Genomic DNA, 21428 nt, shown 5'->3' with positions numbered 1-21428 from the left:
TCCGCAAGTATCCCACCACTACTAACCTAATTGCTTTTAAAAGACTAAAAGCAAAAGCTAGACAAGTTAGGCGGAAAGCGAAACGGGATTCATGGATTGCTTTTGCCTCCACCATTACCAAAGACACGGACACACAAGTCATCTGGAAAAGAATACAGGCACTAAATGGCAAATTTGCTCGGCCGCCCTCTCCGATACTTCATTGGAAAGGGAAAGACATTTCTACTCCCGAAGAAGTTACAAATGCATTAGCAGAATCATTTGCAAAAATATCAGCTTCTGCCACCTATGCCTCCACCTTCCAGAAAATCAAAGCAGGTGCAGAACGGTATAAAATTAACTTCTCCACGCGCCGTTCATTTCCGTACAACCAACCGTTTACGTTAACAGAACTTCAAGAATCATTAAACAGATCTTCCAATAGTGCTGCAGGTCCGGATGGAGTTCATTACATTATGTTAAAGCATTTACTTGAAGAAGACTTGAGAACCCTATTAATTTTTTACAATCGGATCTACTCTGAAAATGCCTATCCATCTTCATGGCGCCATTCGTTCATTATCGCCTTACCAAAACCAGGAAAAAATCCTTCCTGTGTTGAAAACTACAGGCCAATATCTCTTACAAGCTGCATGGGAAAAATTTTCGAAAGAATGGTTCATACTAGGCTCACTTACATCCTAGAGTCAGAGAATCTCCTTCCAGATCACCAATATGGCTTTCGAAAAAATAGATCAACCCTAGATGTGCTCATTAAAGCCGAGTCTCATATCCGGAATGCCTTTGTCATGAAACAACATCTAGTCATGGTAAATTTAGATCTTGAAAAGGCATTTGACACTACATGGCGGCATGGTATTATTATGGACCTTTACCATCTGGGGCTTAGGGGTCATTTGCCAGAAATAATTCAGAATTTCCTGCAATTGCGCTCTTTTCAAGTCCGATACAAAAACGTGCTCTCTACATCTCACATTCAGGAAGAGGGAGTCCCGCAGGGATCAATACTCAGTCCAACACTGTTTTCAATCCGAGTTAGCAGCATGACCCGAGATATCCCAAAAACTGTTCAAACTTATATGTATGCAGATGATCTTACCATTTCCTGTCAATCCCAAAGTATGAATACCATTGAACGGCAGCTACAACTTGCCATAACCAAAATAGAATCCTGGACTTCACGGAACGGTTACAGACTATCAGAAAATAAATGCACTGTCACTCACTTTTGCAAGAAGCGAGCTCTCCATCCTGAACCTGAATTACAAATAAACAATACTCCAATCCCTCTAGTTAATACCGTTAAATTTCTTGGATTAATATTAGCCCGCAAACTAAATTTCCAAGCTCATATCACTTATTTGAGAAGAACTTCTTGCTTAAAGCATTTGAATATACTTCGTTCGGTCTCATCTACGTCATGGGGAGCTGATCGGTGTACTTTGCTGCATCTTTATAGAAGCTTAATCCGTTCACGGTTAGATTATGGTTGTCCAGTGTATGACTCTGCCAGGAGCACTACTTTAAAACGGCTAAATATGATCCATCATAGTGCTCTGAGGACTGCGCTGGGAGCTTTCAGGACTTCTCCGATCCAAAGTCTATATATTGAAGCTCATGATCCCCCATTACACCTGCGTAGAAAAACACTACTGCTTCACTACGCTGCTAAGATCCAGAGTCTACCATCGCACCGAAGTTGGGAATATCTCTATAATACTCGTTGGGAAGCCTTCTTTGAGAGCAAGCCAAAAGAAAATAGACCTGCCTCCCTCAGGATCAAAGAGCTTGTTCAGACTTGGAACGTCAATTTAAATGAAATCTTCCAAGACACAACTACACCTGTTGCTCCTTGGACATATGTGTCTGTCTCTCACGATACATACTTCATCCAGTGGGGGAAAAATATACCTTCCTGCAACATCAGACAGTTACATTCAGCTCATGCTACGGACAACCATGCCTGTAAAATTTATACCGATGGTTCAAAAACTGAGAGTATGGTAGGTGCTGCGGCAGTTTTTCCTTTATGTACAATTTCAGCCACACTACCGCTTGCTTGCAGTGTCTTCACAGCTGAATTATATGCCATTAAGTTGGCGCTTAGTAAGGTAATTGAGCTTTCCATCTCATCTGCCATAATTTACACAGATTCTCTTAGTGCTGTCTCTGCCATAAGTAAGAATTCCTCCATTCCTCACCCTATATTGAAACAGATTCATTCTCAGCTATTTGCTTGCAGTGTGTCCAATCGGTCAATTAGTTTTTGCTGGATCCCTGGCCATTCAGGCATTCCGGGAAATGAAAGTGCCGACTTTGCCACTAAACATCCTCAACCCGCTCTCTCAGAACATCCTCAGGTTCCTTTCTCTGATTTTAAGTCTGTCGTACGCAAAGCCTGCTACAATAAATGGTCACAGACCTGGAAAAGTGACCCTAACAATAAACTTTACCAGATAAAAGAAGATCCAAAGCTGTGGCTGTCTGGCTTCCGAAGAAACAGACGAGAGGAAGTGGTACTGGCAAGACTCAGAATTGGTCACACTCACCATACTCATCTCTTTCTATTATTGGGTGAAAACCCACCCCAGTGCCCATCCTGTAAGACGCAACTTACAGTCCGTCATTTCCTGGTTGATTGTCCCTTACATTCAACCATCCGGTCAAACAATTTTCAGTCTCTCTCTAAATTGAATATATCACCTGATTTATCTCGCATCTTAGGAAATGAAGCAAATATTGAAGAACTTTTATTATATCTAAAACATATTGGTTTGTACGGAAGCATATAATGTAATTTCTCTAACAATATGCTTTTTGCCAATTAACGCTGAAGAGACACAATTTGGCCTTAGTAGCCCTTGTGTCGTTAAACCGAACAACAACAACAACAACAACAACTTTAAAACGGCTAAATACGATCCATCACAGTGCTCTGAGAACTGTGCTGGGAGCTTTCAGGACTTCTCCGATCCAAAGTCTATATATTGAAGTGCATGATCCCCCATTACACCTGCGAAGAAAAACACTACTGCTTCGCTACGCTGCTAAGATCTAGAGTCTACCATCGCACCCAAGTTGGGAGTATCTCTATAATACTCGTTGGGAGGCCCCGGGTGCCAAGCGTTATAGTGATCAAGCGATTCTCAGTGATTTCTAGAGCGTTTTTCTTGAAGCTGCAGTTTTTGTTCATTTAAAAAAGTTTTCTTACGTTTTCATTAAATACTAGTAAACTTAGACTTACGATCTGTAAGTAAGTTTCAGAAAGGCAAATCACCTTTCTTTTTTTCATTTAAACTAATATACTAACTCTTATACCGCTTGGTCACTCTAGCGGCACTGCTCCTGCCTCCCCGTGGCGGGGCCGGTAACCTGGGAGAAGAAATCCACTCTCCCGGGGCTGAAAGGAGCAAAGATGGATAACAATTCGTTTCCACCTTTAGAGCCTCCGAGCTCAAAACTAGCGACTAAACACACCGATGATGACTTCTATCAACCCAAGAGGTTGAAAACAAATCCTCAAGAGGAGATACCAGCATTTCTCATACTGCACTCTACATCAGACCAGCCTTTGAGTAAATTGTCCCCATTCCTTGTGCAAAAATGCTTAGAGGCTGTCGCAGGTTCACCAAAATCAGTAAGGCGACTCCAGTCTGGGGATCTTCTGGTAGAGACCATGAAATACCAGCATTCTGCAAAGCTATTAAATCTGACAACTTTCGGCGGACATCCAATAAAAGTCACTCCCCATGCCACCTTAAATTCCTCCAAGGGAGTAATTGCAGAATGGGACTTATTAACCGTATCAGAGGAGGAAATAGTCAAAGAGCTACGAGAACAAAGAGTCATCCAAGCCAGGAGAATCATGACTCGTAAAGATGGTACTCTCATTCCAACAAGGAACATAATCCTCACTTTTAGCTCTCCCATCTTACCAACATCTGTCAAAGCAGGCTATCTCCATTGCCGTGTCCGACCCTACATCCCAAACCCAATCAGGTGCTATAAGTGCCAAAAATATGGACACTCTCAGACTGCATGTAGAGGTGAGGCAATATGTCCTAACTGCGGATCGAAAGACCACAATCAATCCGATTGCAATGCTACCACTCCTAATTGCCCAAATAGTAAAGGGAATCATCCAGCTTTCTCTAAAATATGCGAACTATGGAAGCAAGGGAAAAAAATACAGAAATATAAAGTGGAAAACAAAGTCACTTATTCAGAGGCGAGAAGAGAAATAATCAAAATGGAGCCAAAGCGAACGTATGCCACAGCTGCCAAACAGGTGCAATCAGTAAGTATCCAAACGGACGTTACAGTTCCTCCTAATACATCTATCGCGAATTGGGCACGATCCATACTCACTTCTCCCAAACAGTGTCCTTCACAACAAACAACTGAACAAGCCAGCAATACTCCAATCTCCATTCCAGCCGATGCGTCAACAATGAAACCAAAAGCTACAGAAACCCCAATGGTGCATCCACGGATTTCAACGGAAATGGATATTGATCAGGAGAAAAATTCAGATGATGGAATTTTAGAACTCCACGCAACTGATGAGATAGACACAACACGTCCTTTCTTTCCTAAGAAAGACAAAGTAAAAATAGGGAGGTATAAACAAGCTACAACCAAAAAACTGTCAGAAGCAAAAACAACTAACAAGAACGCATAATGGAAAGAATTCTTCAGTGGAATTGTAGGGGCTTTCGTAATGCAAAAGATGACTTGCATGATCTCGTAAACCGCTATGAACCAGCATGTATATCCCTACAAGAAACCTATTTAAATCCACAAGTGTGTCCTACCATTAAAAATTATACCATGTTCAGAAGAGATAGGAGTATCGACTCGCCAGCTCGTGGAGGCGTGGCAGTTCTTGTTAAAAATAATATTCCATCTAAACCTGTTGCTCTTCAGACTCCTTTTGAGGTAGTGGCAATGCGCGCAGAAATTGGCATGACTATTACAATAGCATCTATATATATTCCCCCAAATTCCTCAATCTCCTCAGAAAATCTAGAAAATCTAATAGACCAGCTACCACCTCCTTTCTATTTACTCGGAGACTTCAATGCTCATCACTCGCTGTGGGGATCTCCAACAATCGACAAAAGAGGTAAACAAATAGAAAATCTTCTCGATGTGTGCCAACTTACCCTTTTGAATACTGGAGAGCCTACCTATATACATTTTTCAACAGGATCCATGAGTGCAATAGACCTTTCAATCTGCTCTCCCTCCATATGTACTAATACTGAGTGGTCTGTTCTTGAAAATCCACTAAATAGTGATCATCTACCAATTCTCTGCAAGCTGCAAACACGGGTAAACTCCCCTTTGCCGGGTCGCTCCAAATGGAAATTTCGTAGGGCACACTGGAATGAATATGCTTCAAATGTTCAGTTAGATGATGAAATAATTCAACTTCAACCCATAGATTATGTCACACAACATATAACTAATCAAATATTACAAGCTGCCAACTCTACAATACCAAAGTCCTTGCCTGGGAAACGCAAACACAATAATTACTGGTGGAATCCGGATTGTACATACGCTAAACAGGAAAAAAATAGGGCTTGGAATTTGTTCCGCAAATTCCCCACAACCAGTAACCTAATTAGTTTTAAAAGAATGAAAGCTAAGTTCCGCCAAATAAGAAGGAAAGCAAAAAGAGAAGCATGGATTAGCTTTTCCTCTAGTATAAACAAGGACACAGATATCAGACTCATCTGGAAGAAAATACGAACAATTGATGGCAAATATGTCCAGTCCCCATCCTCAATATTAAACTGGAAAGGAAAGGAGTTGTCCTCTCCGGCAGAAATTGCAAATGCCTTAGCCGAATCATTTGCCAGTATATCAAGTGTATCCACCTACGACCCAATCTTTCAGAAAATTAAAAAATCATCAGAGCAGCATAAGATCAATTTCTCCACCAGAGTTTCACACCCGTACAACCAGCCATTTACATTAACAGAACTTTTAGGGGCGCTCAATAAAACTTCCAGTAGTGCTGCTGGTCCAGATGGGATCTACTACATCATGATAAGCCAACTAAACAACAGAACAAAAAGGGTATTGTTAAAATATTACAATCGAATATTTCTAGAAAATATTTACCCAAACTCATGGCGTCACTCAATTATACTAGCCTTTCCAAAGCCAGGAAAGGATCGCAGCTTTCCACATAATTACAGGCCGATTTCACTGACCAGCTGCTTAGGCAAAGTCTTGGAAAAAATGGTTCACAGGCGACTAACGTGGTTCCTGGAAACTAACAACTTGCAAAATAACAATCAGTACGGGTTTCGAAAGAACCGGTCCACGTTAGATGTAATGATAAAAGCAGAAGCAAACATCCGAAATGCCTTCATAAGGGGACAACATCTGGTCATGATCAATCTTGATATTGAGAAAGCCTTTGATAACACCTGGCGATACGGTGTACTTCAAGATCTTCATTCTTTTGGCTTGAGAGGTCATTTACCCCACTTTATACAAAACTTCCTATGCCACAGAACATTTCAGGTTAGATACATGAACAATTTATCTAAATCATTTGAACAAGAGGAGGGTGTTCCTCAGGGGTCCATTCTTAGTCCGACGTTATTTTCAATAAGAATTACAAACATGACACAGGATGTACCTAATACAGTAGAATCGTATATGTTCGCTGATGACCTCGTTGTTTCTTGTCAATCCCAATCCATGAACACCATTGAAAGACAACTCCAAATTTCCATCGCTAAAATTGAATCATGGGCATTGCGGAATGGCTATTCCCTATCAGAAAAGAAATCTAGTGCAATTCATTTTTGTAAAAAACGCAAACTTCACCCAGATCCAGAAATATTTTTAAAAAACAACCTGATTCCTGTCACTAACAGTTTCCGACTGTTGGGGTTATACTTAGATAACAAACTTAATTTTGCTTCCCATATTGCTATCCTTCGAACTACATGTCTAAAAAAACTGAACATCCTGAGAGCAGTCTCTGCTAAGTCCTGGGGTGCTGACAGAAGCTCTCTCCTTCATCTGTATAGAGCTTTAATAAGATCACGATTAGACTATGGATCACCTGTCTATGACTCCGCTAGGAAAAGTTCACTATTACGTCTGAACACCATACAGCATAGTGCTCTTAGGATAGCTGTGGGAGCCTTCAGAACATCTCCGGTCCACAGCCTGTATATTGAGGCAAATGAACCCCCTTTGCATCTCAGGAGAAAATCATTATTGTGTAAGTATGCAGCAAAAATGAAAAGCATGCCATTCCACCCTAGCTGGCAGTACCTGTTTGATCCTCAATATGCTGAATTATATCACAATAAGCCTAATGAAAACCGCCCTGCAGGGATTCGACTGCAAGAACTCACGATCAGTTGGGATCTTAAATTTCACAACATATTCCAAGACCTTGCTACTCCTGAAACTCCCTGGACTGAATTCTCACTTCTCTGCGACAATTTCTTTTCAAGATTGGGAAAATCCTCTTTGGCAAATATAAACTATCAACAGCTCCATAAAACTCATTTGTTGGAAAATTCAGATAAAGTACCTATCTATACTGATGGCTCCAAAACAGATGCAGCCGTTGGTGCTGCAGCAGTTTCTTCTACCTTTTCAGATGCTGTGTCTCTTCCAACGGAATGTACTATCTATACTGCAGAATTATTTGCTATTAAACTAGCTCTAGATAGAATACACAACAGCTGTATAAAGCAATCCCTGATATACACAGACTCCTTAAGCGCAATCACTGCCATTCAAACTACCATGTCGCCCTCACATCCGATTCTTAAAGAGATACGGTCCAAGTTATTTTACTGTCAAAAAGCCAACCAGAAGGTTACCTTCTGCTGGATACCTGGTCATGCAGCCATTCCAGGTAATGAACAAGCGGACGCCGCCGCTAAACACCCTGACTCAAGCAATTCCAGGCAACAAACAGTGCCCTACACCGACTACAAATCCATCATTGAAACATCATGTAGGAAGCAATGGTCTGACCTCTGGAAAGCTCAAATAAATAATAAACTGCTGCAGATAAAAAAAGAGCCAAAATTGTGGACATCTAGTATTAGAAAAAGCAGGCGACAAGAAGTAATTCTAGCAAGGCTGGCCCCGGGTGCCAAGCGTTCCGTGACCAAGCGATTTCTTTGCGTATCTCAAAGCGTTATCTCTAAAGAGCCTTCAAGTGATAGATTATATTTTGTTTCAACAACCGTTTTCTTTATTTATTAATTAGTGTAGCTCTTTTGCACTAGAAGAAGTAGGCAAAGGCCCAGAAAGGAAAGTTACCTTTCTGTTTTTTATTTCTAATAGTACTAACTAACTAACTTAGCCGCTTGGTCACCTTGTGGCACTGCTCCTGCCTCCCCGTGGCGGGGCCGGAAATCTGGGTGGTAAAACCAACCCCCAGGGCCAAAAGGAGCAAAACATGGACTGTGACAATTTTCCACCGATTAGGACTGCAAATCCAAATACACTAGATTTGCACATACCCGATAATGACTTATCCAATCCAAAGAGACTGAGGACGGATGCTCCCCGAATGGAAAACCCAAGTTTTCTGATTCTGCATTCGCTAACTAACCAATCGTTGGGTAGTTTATCACCATTCCTCATTCAAAAATGTCTTGAGAGCGTAGCTGGCTCCCCTAAAATGGTACGACGACTGAAATCTGGCGACCTGCTTGTTGAGACCACCAACTCAAAACACTCTGAGTCTCTACTCAGACTCACCTCATTTGGTGGAGTTTCAGTTAAAGTGTCCCCACATGCCACTCTTAATTCATCCAAAGGTGTTATTTCTGAATGGGACCTGATGAATGTATCAGAAGAAGAAATTGTTCAGGAACTGCAGGACCAGAAAGTCACACAGGCAAAACGAATTATGATGAAAAAAGATGGAGAACTCCTTCCAACTCGTAGCATAATTTTGACATTCAGCTCACCTAATTTACCTTCATCCGTAAAAGCAGGGTATTTGCATTGTCGCATTCGCCCATATATCCCGAACCCAATAAGATGTTACAAGTGTCAGAAATTCGGACACTCACAAACAGTCTGTCGAGGAGACCCCGTATGTCCTAACTGTGGTTCAAAAGATCATTCCCAGGCTGACTGTAAAGCCCAGGCTCCACTCTGCGCCAATTGTAAAGGTAACCATCCAGCCTTTTCTAAAAACTGTGAACAATGGAAATATGAGAAAAAAATTCAGAAATATAAAATAGAAAAGAAAGTTTCATTCCCAGAAGCCAGAAAGCAAATACAACTAATCACACCTAGACGCACGTATGCTGAAGCCGCTAAAAAGTTTCATTCAGTATCGGTGCAGACTGATACATCAATACCTCCAAATACCTCTATTTCAGAATGGGCTCGTTCCCTACTCAGTTCTGCACCTCAACCTTCAAAGCAACAGATTTCTACTAGAGCTAACAATACACCAGTCACGATACCACCTTCTGCCGGTGCAGATCCCGTAAGATCCGTCCAAGCAGATAACGCAGATTCTAATCGAAAACAGACATTTGACTCCTCCCTTATGGATACTAATGAAATTTCCAATCAAGATGATACCGAAACCATTCTGGAGATCCATCCAGAGGATGAAATAGACCAAAGACCGGTTTTCTCAAAAAGAGAAAGGATTAAAATTGACCGTGCCAAACAGACTTCCAAAAAGCAGTCAGATTCAGTTCCTTCATCTAAATTGAAATAATGAACAACGTTGTCCAATGGAATTGTAGAGGCTTTAGGAGCAACATTGATGACATATACGACATAATTAAGCAGCATAAACCAGTGGGCATCTGCCTACAGGAGACATATCTGACTCCTCAGGTATCTCCTTTGATAAAAAAATATACTCTTTTCAGACAAGATAGACCTATTGCAAATAATGCTCGTGGTGGAGTAGCCATACTCATAGATTCGCGAGTCCCATGCAGACGCATTTCTTTACAAACCTCTATAGAAGCCGTTGCTACCCGAATAGCAATTGGCATCACTCTGACTCTTGTTTCGATCTATCTACCACCCAATCATCCGTGTACTATTCACGAACTTGAAAATCTTATAATGCAGTTGCCAACCCCTTTCTGTTTATTGGGCGACTTCAATGGACACCATCCATTGTGGGGTTCTCCCAATGCAGATGGACGAGGGCAACTCATTGAAATGCTCATTGACAGACAAAACTTAACCATCCTAAATACTGGTTCACCCACTTACATCCATCTCCCAACAGGAACAGTGTCTGCAATAGATCTATCAATATGCTCTCCGATCCTCTTTCCTAATATTGAGTGGACAGCTCTAGATGATCCACTAAACAGTGACCACTACCCATTAATCTGTAAGATCCAAACATCACGCTCTTCAACTGCAAAAAACCAAATAAAATGGAAATTTACCAAGGCAGATTGGGCCAAGTATACCTCTCATGTTTCATTTGATAAACAGATCATTGAATCCTTCCCAATTGACACAGCCACTGATCATATCACCAAAGAAATTCTAGCAGCTGCATCCATTGCCATCCCACAATCACAATCAGTCACCTACAGACCCATAAATTATTGGTGGAACGATGAATGTAAGAATGCCAAAAAAGAAAAAAACCGAGCGTGGAATATATTTCGCAAATACCCTACTACCAACAACCTTATAAATTATAAGAAACTAAGAGCCAAAGCCCGACACATCAGAAAGGAAGCTAAAAAAAACTCTTGGATCCGATTTGCGACTTCAGTAAATAAAAATACTGATGTAAGAACAATATGGAAAAAAATAAGACAGCTAAATGGCAAATTTCCTCCATTATCCTCGCCAATATTCAACTGGAATGGACAGGAGCTCTCTAGTCCTGCAGAAATTGCGAATACTCTAGGGACAATATTCTCCCAGTTGTCTGCCTCGAACTCGTATGATCCGTCATTTCAGAAGATCAAAGCCTCAGCCGAAAAATCAAAACTTAACTTCAAAACCGCTGCTTCTCTACCATACAATCAGACACTTACTATGATTGAACTTCAAAAAGCTATATATTCCTCAAAGAACAGTGCTGCTGGTCCAGACGGACTATATTACATAATGCTTCAACACTTAGACAATAAATCACTGTCATTGCTGCTGACCTTTTACAACCGTATATTCATTGAACATTCATACCCCACTCGCTGGCATCACTCCTATGTAGTGGCAATTCCCAAACCAGGCAAAGATCATTCTATCCCTCACAATTATAGACCCATCTCTCTTACCAGTTGTTTGAGTAAAACATTAGAAAAAATTATACACCGCCGATTAACATGGTATCTGGATTCAAAACATCTAATCTCTGATAACCAGTTTGGTTTCAGAAAAAATCGCTCATCCCTAGATCTTATGGTTAAAGCTGAAACAAATATCAGGAATGCATTTATACGAAATGAACATCTTGTCATGGTCTGCCTTGACATAGAGAAGGCCTTTGACACCACCTGGCGTTTTGGTATCTTAAAAGATCTTCATTCCCTTGACCTGAGAGGTCACTTACCATGCTACATACAAAACTTCCTTCAGTATAGATCTTTTCAAGTTCGCTATAGAGAAGTCTTCTCACAAATCTATATACAAGAGCAAGGAGTACCACAGGGCTCAGTTCTCAGTGCTACTTTATTTGCATTGAGAATAAATCATATTACCAAATGTATTCCCAAGACTGTGAACTCATATCTCTATGCTGATGATCTGACTGTTTCCTGCAGTTCGCCGAATATGAACTTCATTGAAAGGCAACTACAAATCTCACTAAACAATATTGAACTATGGATGACACAGAATGGTTACAGACTATCTCATCAAAAATCGAGTGCCATTCACTTTTGTAACAAACGAGGGATGCATCCTGACCCAGAGCTACACCTAACAAATCATCCTATCTCAGTTATGAGTAGCATTCGCCTCCTCGGTCTAATTTTTGATAGGAAACTTAATTTTTTAGAACATATCAAATATCTCCGGACAACCTGCCAGAAAAAAATGAACATTCTCAGAGTTCTTTCTTCTACAACATGGGGTGCTGACCGTTACACCTTACTTCACCTGTATAGAACTCTAATTAGATCTCGTCTTGATTATGGAGCCCCGGTGTATGACTCTGCTAGGGAGAGTGTGCTAGTACGGCTTGCTCCTGTTCAACATTCTGCCCTTAGGATTGCTACAGGTGCTTATAGAACATCGCCAGTACAAAGTCTCTACGCCGAAGCCCATGAAATTCCACTCTGCCTCAGAAGGAAGATGTTACTTTTGAATTATGCCGCTAAAATTCAAAGCATGCCTACCCATCCAATTTGGCCAATACTTAGTGATCCACAGTTTAAAATGTTCTACAGAAATAAACCCAGAGCAGTCCAACCTACTGGCATCAGATTGCAGGCTCTATCTGAAAGCTGGAATGTGCACCTTGAAAAAGTCCTCCAAGATCCAAACACTTCAGTTCCCCCATGGTCCTGGGTTAATCCATCCTGTGACAATTACTTCCTGAACTGGGGAAAAGATTCCCTTGCAAATATTAACGTGCGACAACTTCATACTTCTCACACACAAAATTATCCGCATTTCATGAAAATATACACAGATGGATCAAAGTCTGATAGTGGAGTAGGTGCTGCAGCAGTTTTCCCTTTTAACACCATCTCTGTATCTCTGCCTACTGAATGCAGCAGTTATACAGCTGAGTTATTCGCCATTAAACTTGCCCTAGAAAATATTATTCATTGCTCCATTAAAAAAAGTATAATATATACCGACTCGCAGAGTACACTAGTAGCCCTACAAAACATCTCCTCACCAACCAATCCTTTAATACAAACCATAAGAAGTAAGATGATTCTTATTCAGGAACGCCAACAAGTAGTCATCTTCTGCTGGATCCCAGGTCACACTGGGATCCCAGGAAACGAATGCGCAGACCATGCTGCAAAACATCCATCTAACCCATTATCTTCAGGCTTTTGTGTTCCATATGTTGATTACAAACCTATGATACGAAGGACATGTAAGGAACAATGGACACTTCTATGGCAAGCTCAAACGGGTAATAAGCTATTAGAAATAAAATCAGAACCACAGTTATGGACCTCTAGTTTTCGTACTAACAGAAAGGAAGAAGTCATCTTAACCAGAGCACGAATCGGCCACAGCCAGTTTACTCACCTATTTCTCCTTACAGGAAATGATCCTCCACAGTGTTCTCAATGCAACTGTCAGCTAACAATGAAGCACATTCTTGTTGAATGCACTCTGCACAAACATGCTCGGCAATGTTCATTCAGCTTCCTTCCAAATCTAAAAGAACCTCTAAAACTCTCTCACATCATAGGCAACGATGCTAATCCCTTGGAGTTATTCTGTTTTCTTAAACGAATAAAACTATATGATCGTCTCTGACTGTTTCCATAACAGTCACCATTGATAACTTTCATATCACTGATAGGCGCAATATGGTCTAAGCAGCCCTTGCGCCAAAAATAACAATAACAATAACAACAACAACTAGCAAGGCTCCGCATTGGACATTCACATCCAACTCATCTGTATTTGCTTATGGGAGAGAACCCTCCTCAGTGTTTGTTGTGCCAGTCTCAGTTGACAATATATCATATTCTCATTGAATGTCCCCAACTTTCAACTACCAGAAAATCAACCTTTACATCCCTATCCCATTTGAAGGAACCGATTACCTTATTGCAGATTCTTGGCAATGATGTAAATTTGGAGGAACTGTTTACTTATTTGAAACAGATAAATCTTTATAATAGCCTATGATCACAATAACATGAGAAATTAGTGATAAGCAAATATCGAACAGGCACAATATGGCCCAAGAGGCCCTTGTTCCAGAAAATCCAAATACAACAACAACAACAACTCGTTGGGATGCCTTCTATGAGAGCAAACCAAATGAAAATAGACCCACCTCTCTCAGGATCAAAGAGCTTGTTCGGACTTGGAATATCAATTTAAATGAAATTTTCCAATACACAACTGCACCTGTTGCTCCTTGGACATATGTGTCTGTCTTTCAAGATACATACTTCCTCCATTGGGGGAAAAATATACCTTCCTGCAATATCAGACAGTTACATTCAGCTCCTGCTACGGACAACCATGCCTGTAAAATTTATACGGATGGTTCAAAAACTGAGAGTATGGTAGGTGCTGCGGCAGTTTTTCCTTTGTTTACAAGTTCAGCCACACTACCGCTTGCTTGCAGCGTCTTCACAGCCGAATTATATGCCATTAAGTTAGCGCTTAGTAAGATAATTGAGCTTTCTATCTCATCTGCCATAATTTACACAGATTCTCTTAGTGCTGTCTCTGCAATAAGGAAGAATTCCTCCATTTCTCACCCTACATGGAAACAGATTCATTCTCAGCTATTCGCTTGCAGTGTGTCCAATCAGTCAATCAGTTTTTGCTGGATCCCTGGCCATTCAGGCATTCCGGGAAATGAAAGTGCTGATTTTGCCGCTAAACATCCCCAACCCGCTCTCTCACAACATTCTCAGGTTCCTTTCTCTGATTTTAAGTCGGTCATACGCAAAGCCTGCTATGATAAATGGTCACAGACTTGGAAAAGTGACACTAACAATAAACTTTATCAGATAAAAGAAGATCCAAAGCTGTGGCTGTCTGGCTTCCGAAGAAATAGACGAGAGGAAGTGGTACTGGCAAGACTCAGAATTGGACACACTCACCATACTCATCTCTTCCTATTATTGTGGGAAAGCCCACGCAGTGTTCATCCTGTCAAACACAACTTTACAGTCCATCGTTTCCTGGTTGGTTGTCCCTTACATTCAACAATCCGATCAAACGCATTTCAGTCACTCTCTACATTGAATATATCACCTGATTTATCTCGCATCTTAGGAAATGAAGCAAATATTGAAGAACTTTTATTATATCTAAAACATATTGGTTTGTACAGAAGCATATAATTTAATCTCTCTAACAATACGCTTTTGTCAATTAACGATGAAGAGACACAATTTGGCCGTAGTAGCCCTTGTGTCGTTAAACCGAACTACAACAACAATGCAACATGAGGGTTATAGAAAGACAACTGCAAAAAGCCATTGATCGCCTAAATTCGTGGGCACTGTCTAATGGATTCAGGTTCTCACCGCAGAAGACCATTTGTTGTACACTTTTGTTGTAAGCGTAATCTTCATCCTGAACCTGACTTAAGGCTCTGACAAAATGCTATTCCAGTTGTGGCAGACACAAAATTCTTGGGACTCGTATTTGATAAAAAGTTGACCTTTCTGGATCACATTCGTCAACTCCACACAAAGTGCACAAGAGGCCTGAATATTCTGCGCTCTCTTTCCTCTACATCTTGTGGTACGGATCGATGCACCCTACTACGCATCTACCGTGCACTTGTACGATCCAGACTAGATTACGGGTCCCTGGTATACAATTCGGCCAGAGACAGTGTACTTCAATGGTTGGATCCTGTCCATCCTCAGTGTCTCTGTATAGGTATTGTAGCATATCGAACATATGCTGTCCAGAGCTTATACTTATAGGTATTGTAGCATATCGAACATATGCTGTCCAGAGCTTATACTTTGAAGCAAACGAACCATCGTTATCACTTCAATGTAAGCAGTTGTAGTAAGGTTTAAAAATAAACCTTATGTGGCCATTCGTTTTTGAGCCACAATGGGAAAATTTGTACAACACCCTTAAGACTGCCAATCGTCCTTTTGGTATTCGTCTCCAAGAGCTACTCAAAGAACTTAAGATCAAGGTACACAAGTTTGCCCAAACACCAAAGCATCCCCTTCCACCGTGGCATGCTCATGTTCCATCATGTGACTTGTCTCTTAGAAATTGGGGAAAGTTGGACACTCCATCTGTCTACCTGCTACTTTATTCAGCACACCGAGCTGAACATTCTGACTTCGCTCCAGTTTACACAGACGGCTTGAAGTCGGAATCAAATATGGGATCTGCTGCAGTCTTTCCGGACACCACCATATCACAGCAGATTCTCCCCGAATGCAGCATATATACTGCATAGTTCAATGGAATTGCTTGGATCACATTAGTAAATGCCAATACCAACGGTTCATTTTATATTCCGACTCTCTCAACCAACCAACCAACCAACCAGAAACCTAGAAGAAAAAGTTGGAGTGAATATTGAAACCAAAAATGTTCCACCTCTCAAGACCGTAAATCCTGCTTCTAAGGATTTGCAACAAAATGATTCTGACAATCAAACCCAGAAGAGGATGAAAACAGATGTACTTCAAATGTAATATCCATCTTTCCTCATACTGCATTCGCTGATTAATCAGGCATTGGGTGCTTTGTCTCCTTTTTATATATAAAAATGTTTAGAAAGTGTAGCCAGATCACCAAAAATGGTAAGAACACTGATATCTGGCAACCTATTAATTGAAACCACCAACCGTAAGCATTCTGAGGCTCTTCTCAAAGTTACATTGTTTGTTGGAGTCCCTACTAAGGTATCTCCTCATGCTACCCTTAATAGCTCCAAAGAAGTCATTTCCAGGTGGAGGAAGATTGTTCAGGAACTCCAAGACCAACATGTTACTGAAGCAAGACGAATAATTCTAAAGAAAGATGGATAATTGGTTCCTACTCGTAGTATCATTCTTACTTTTTCTACACCGAACCTTCCTTCATCAGTAAAACCAGGATACCTAAGCTGCTTCATCCATCCTTATATCCCCAATCCTATTCGATGCTAAAAGTGTCAGAAGTTTGGGCATTCCCAATCTATCTGCAGAGGAGATTTTGGATAGTTTGCTGAAATTTCAGTTTGCTGAAACTGCATATCAAAGGAAAATGTTCATACCAATTGTAATGCCGAATCATCATGCTGTCCAAACTGCAAAGGCAACCATTCAGTATTTTCTAGATCCTGTGACCAATGGAAGCTGGAGAATAAAATACAGAAATACAAAGTGGAGAACAAGGTCATGTACCCTGAAGCCAGAAAGAACCTACTGCAAAACACGCCTAAAAGTACAAATGCTGAAGCATCCAAAATATACCAAACAGTTTCAACGCAAACGGATACATCAGTTCCACCAAAAGTGTCAGTTTCTGAATGGGCTCGATCATTGCTATCATCTGCATCACAGTCAGCAAAACACCAAACAGCAGATAGGACAAATGATACCCCAATCTCGTTACCATCTACTGCCAAATCAGATCCACTTATGTCAGATCAAAAGGAAAATTCAGTTCATGTTATCAAGAAATTATCTGATAACACAGCTATGAATATTGCAGAAAATAATACTTATAACAAACCCATTCTAGATCTGTATGCAGAAGACAACATGGACACACATCCATCCTTTTCAAAAAAGGACAAAATGAAAATTGACCATCACAAGCAGAACAGCATTAAAAAACAGACAGATTAAACTTCTAATTCAAAACCTACACAATGTTATTGCTATTGTTATTATTTGGTTTTTAGGAGCATTAGCAACTAAGGCCATATTGCTCCGGGGATATGCGGTGGTCATTCCCTGAACTTTTTGCATCCTCCGTATTTTGTGGTCACAGGCTTGAACCCCGGTCTAATCAAGAAGTGTGTGCTACGCACTGCTGCTCCTGCCCACCTGGCTACGTAGGCGCCCCTACACAATGAACACCAAAATAGTTCAATGGAATTGCAGATGCTTTCGCAGCAACGTAGATGAAAATATATGAATTATTTGACAATTATGATCCTGTTGGCATATGCCTACAAAAAAAAAAAAATAAATCTAACACCTCAAGTGTTCATGTCAGTTAAATATTACATTCTGTTTCGACAAGACAGGACAAATGGTGCTCACGGTGGAGTGTGGCCATACTCATAGACTCAAGGAGTCCTTTTAAAAAAAATCCTCTTCAAACTGCCTTAGAAGCAGTTATGGTTCGGGTAATGATTGGCATTGCTATAACGATCGTTTCACTATATCTTCCTCCCAATCAGCAATGTACGATTCATGAACTAGAAAACTTTGTATTGCAATTGCCATCACCAGTCTGCTTATTAGGAGACTTTAATGGACACCATCCTTTAAGGGGATCTCAGACAGACATGGAGAACTCATTGAGGCCCCCGAGTGCCAAGCATTTTTCTCCGTGCGATTTATAGAGTGCTCTTTGAAAACAATATAGTTTTATTTCTTTTCTCGTGTGATTTTCTCCTCTTTTGTTCACATCAAGTGATTCTTTGCTTGCAAAGTCAGAAGTAAGAACCCAGAAAGGGAATCCACCTTTCTTTTATTAGTCTTCATATCAAATACTAACTTCAATAACCGCTTGGTCACTGGTGGCACAGCTCCTGTTTCCATGTGGCAGGGCCAGTAACTTGGTGGGAAATCCATCCCTTGGGGCTAAATGGAGCTGAAATGGAAACTGATGTATTTGCACGTTTAGAGCCTAAGAGCTCTCAACATGGCAACGACACCGACCATGACTTCTCTCTTTTAAAGAGACTTAAAAAGGACACAAGGAAGCTGGAATCTCCAGCTTTCCTCATAGTACATTCTTTGTCCTCCCAACCTGTGAGTGAGTTCTTCCCTTTCATCATCCAGAGATGCTCAGAAAATGCTGCAGGTTCACCAAAAATGGTCAAACATCTTCAATTAGGAGATTTACTAATAGACACATCTCACTCAAGACATTCTGAGTTACTATTACAACTAATTTCTTTAAGTGGAATACCGATTCAGGTCACCCCACACAACACACTGAATTCTTCCGAGGGAGGGATCTCTGAATGGGATCTATTAAACGTTTGTGAGGAAGAAATAGTCCAGGAGCTAAAAGATCAAAATGTGTCTCATGCAAAACGAATTATGATCAGAAAAGACGGCAACTTACACCCATGCAGAACATAATCTTAACTTTCAGTACTCCAAATCTATCAGATTCTGTCAAAGCAAGTTACTTGAACTGCTGCGTTAGGCCATATATCCCAAATCCACTTAGTTGGCAAATATGACAAATACTAACTGACTGCACCAGAAATGAACATGATACGCTTTTCTGCTATATATCCCAGTACATACAGGGATTGCAAGAAATGAAGCAGCAGAGAAGTCAACAAAAGAAGCCATACTACAGATTGGAGAAGATATATCAGTGCTGTATTCCGATTACAAGCCTGCAATATGGCGTACTTGCCAGTTGCAATGGCAAGAAACTTGGAATCAGCAAACTGCAAACAAATGATACCAAATAAAGCCGAATATTGAAAACTGGATTTCTAGCACATGAAGGTCGAGAAAAGAAGAAACAGAATCGGGCATATCCATATTATGCACTCTTTTTTTGTTGCGAGCAGAAGGATCACCAGGATGCCAGACTTGTGACACTATCCAATCAGTTCAACACATATTAGACTGTCCTACATGCGCAAAGGAACGCAAACAAGCCTTCAAAGATATTTATAGGACACATCACACCTTTACCCTAATGGACCTCTTGAATGATACAGATGACTTCACAGATGTTTTCAACTTCCTTAAAGCTATTAATTTATACCACCTCCTCTAAAGAAGTAAACATAAAAAACAACCACAGCCTTGTCACTACCCAAATCAGAAAATTATCAATTTGTAAAGATCATATTTAAATTTTTAATATATAATGGATTTATAGAAGATTGTAACTATTAAATTGTTAATATTTAATTGTCCTTTTCATTTCTGCTGATATAGGAAGGACACAAAGAAGGCTAAAGAACTTTGGTGGAAAGGACTTCCTCCTAGTGTACGTGGAAAGGTTTGGAAAATGGCCATTGGAAATGAATTGAATATTACTCAAGACCTCTACAATATATGTACTGCTCGCTCTAAAGAAAAAATTTGGATTATTGCTGAACCAGAAATTAAAATAGATACTGAAAATGGTAATGTTTGTGGAATATGTTGTAAAATAGTAAATTCTAATGTACTACTTAAGCTTATCTATTTCATAAGAGAAAAGAACTTCCATATATTTACAGTTTAGATGCTGTGCTATTGATATATAACATTCAGTTTTCCCAAAACAAAAACTTGGCTCATGATACCAAATAGCCTCCAGTCAGTATTCAAATCATATGCACATGAACCATTAACTTTTCAACTTATCCTTTGAGAACAATCAGACATAAATGAGCTCTTTTTTTTTTTTTTCCTAAATTTAATAACTCTTACAGATTGCATTTAACAATGTCATGCAACCAACGTCAGTAACAACATACCAGAAAAAGCAAAACTTGAACAGGCTGAAGGTAGCTTTTGCATCATAAAATCACAGACAACAACAAAGATTGGATGAATTAGTATTAGTAATGGCAAATGATGCAAAATTACCTGCCTCATCTGTCCATTCCTCTAATGATTAGTCTAATTCTTGCTTAAATTTAATAAAACTATTCGTTTCCACAACACCAGATGGAAGTTTTGTTCAAACAATCACTCTCTGGCTGAAAGCAAAATTTCACACAACTGTCTTGCGAATGAGAAAGGATGCCATCAGCATTTCGTTTACTCGATACTTTTAAAGCTTTAAACTAGCAGTAGGGAGCCTATTTCATTTTCTGATACTTAATGTGGCCTTTTTTCACATTTGTCTAAATATTTATAGCCAGGCGTCACATGATGCGAGTTTGATTAATGCATTTTTCAGTTACCACTATTTGAAAAATATTATATCACTTTTTACTTTACGCGATGCAAATTTCCAATTAGTGTGATAGTTGAAAAAGATTCAATAGTGCTTTAATAAACCCCCACTGCTTACTACTTTACTGCCTTCCTCGCTGAGCAATGTTACTGCTAAACCTGCTTGAAACGTTACTGCTATTGCTAGCAACGTAGTGCTCTCCTCTTCTGCTGATTGCTTGATCTCTGGTTGGCACTGCTCCTGCCTCCATGTGGTGAGGCCGGTAACCTAGGAGAAGAAATTCCCTCCTCCAGGGCTAAAAGGAGCAGTGATGGATTGGAATGCTTATCCACCGCAATAGCCACAGGCTCCAGACCTGTTAACACTGTCTCAGAGCATGACTCAAATCGTCCAAAGAGACTACGGACAGAAAATCAAACTACAAACATGGCAGTATTTCTCATAATGCATTCACTGTCCACACAACCTCTCGGCAAGCTATCACCTTTTCTAATTTTATATTCATTACTAACCGTTTACTTACTTTACTTCAACAACCACTTGGTCTCTGGTGGCACTGCTCCTGCCTCCACATGACGGAGCTGGTAATCTGGGGGATAAACAAACCCTCAGGGCTAAAAGGAGCAGAGATGGAAACAAATGAATTTCCACTTTTAGAGCCTAAAGAACTCTCAACAAAATGACAATTATGACACTGACCATGA

At 40.3% G+C, this 21428-nt stretch overlaps 1 protein-coding gene across 1 annotated transcript in view; it reads left to right on the top strand.

Moving 5' to 3' along the window:
- LOC150085797 (TBC1 domain family member 12-like) overlaps positions 1-21428 on the top strand; it is a 458606-nt gene that overhangs the window by 177460 nt on the left and 259718 nt on the right. The window contains exon 6 of the mRNA XM_090374697.1: positions 19773-19963. Coding sequence (XP_090230823.1) covers positions 19773-19963 — 191 coding nt within the window. The remainder of the gene's footprint in view (positions 1-19772; positions 19964-21428) is intronic.

Source organism: Mastigoproctus giganteus, chromosome 5, assembly GCF_048544385.1.
Source record: "Mastigoproctus giganteus isolate SK-2022 chromosome 5, ASM4854438v1, whole genome shotgun sequence".
In the NCBI taxonomy this organism is placed as follows: Eukaryota; Metazoa; Arthropoda; class Arachnida; order Uropygi; family Thelyphonidae; genus Mastigoproctus; species Mastigoproctus giganteus.
Note: the sequence above shows the minus strand (reverse complement) of the source record. Positions and strands in the feature narration are given on the sequence as shown.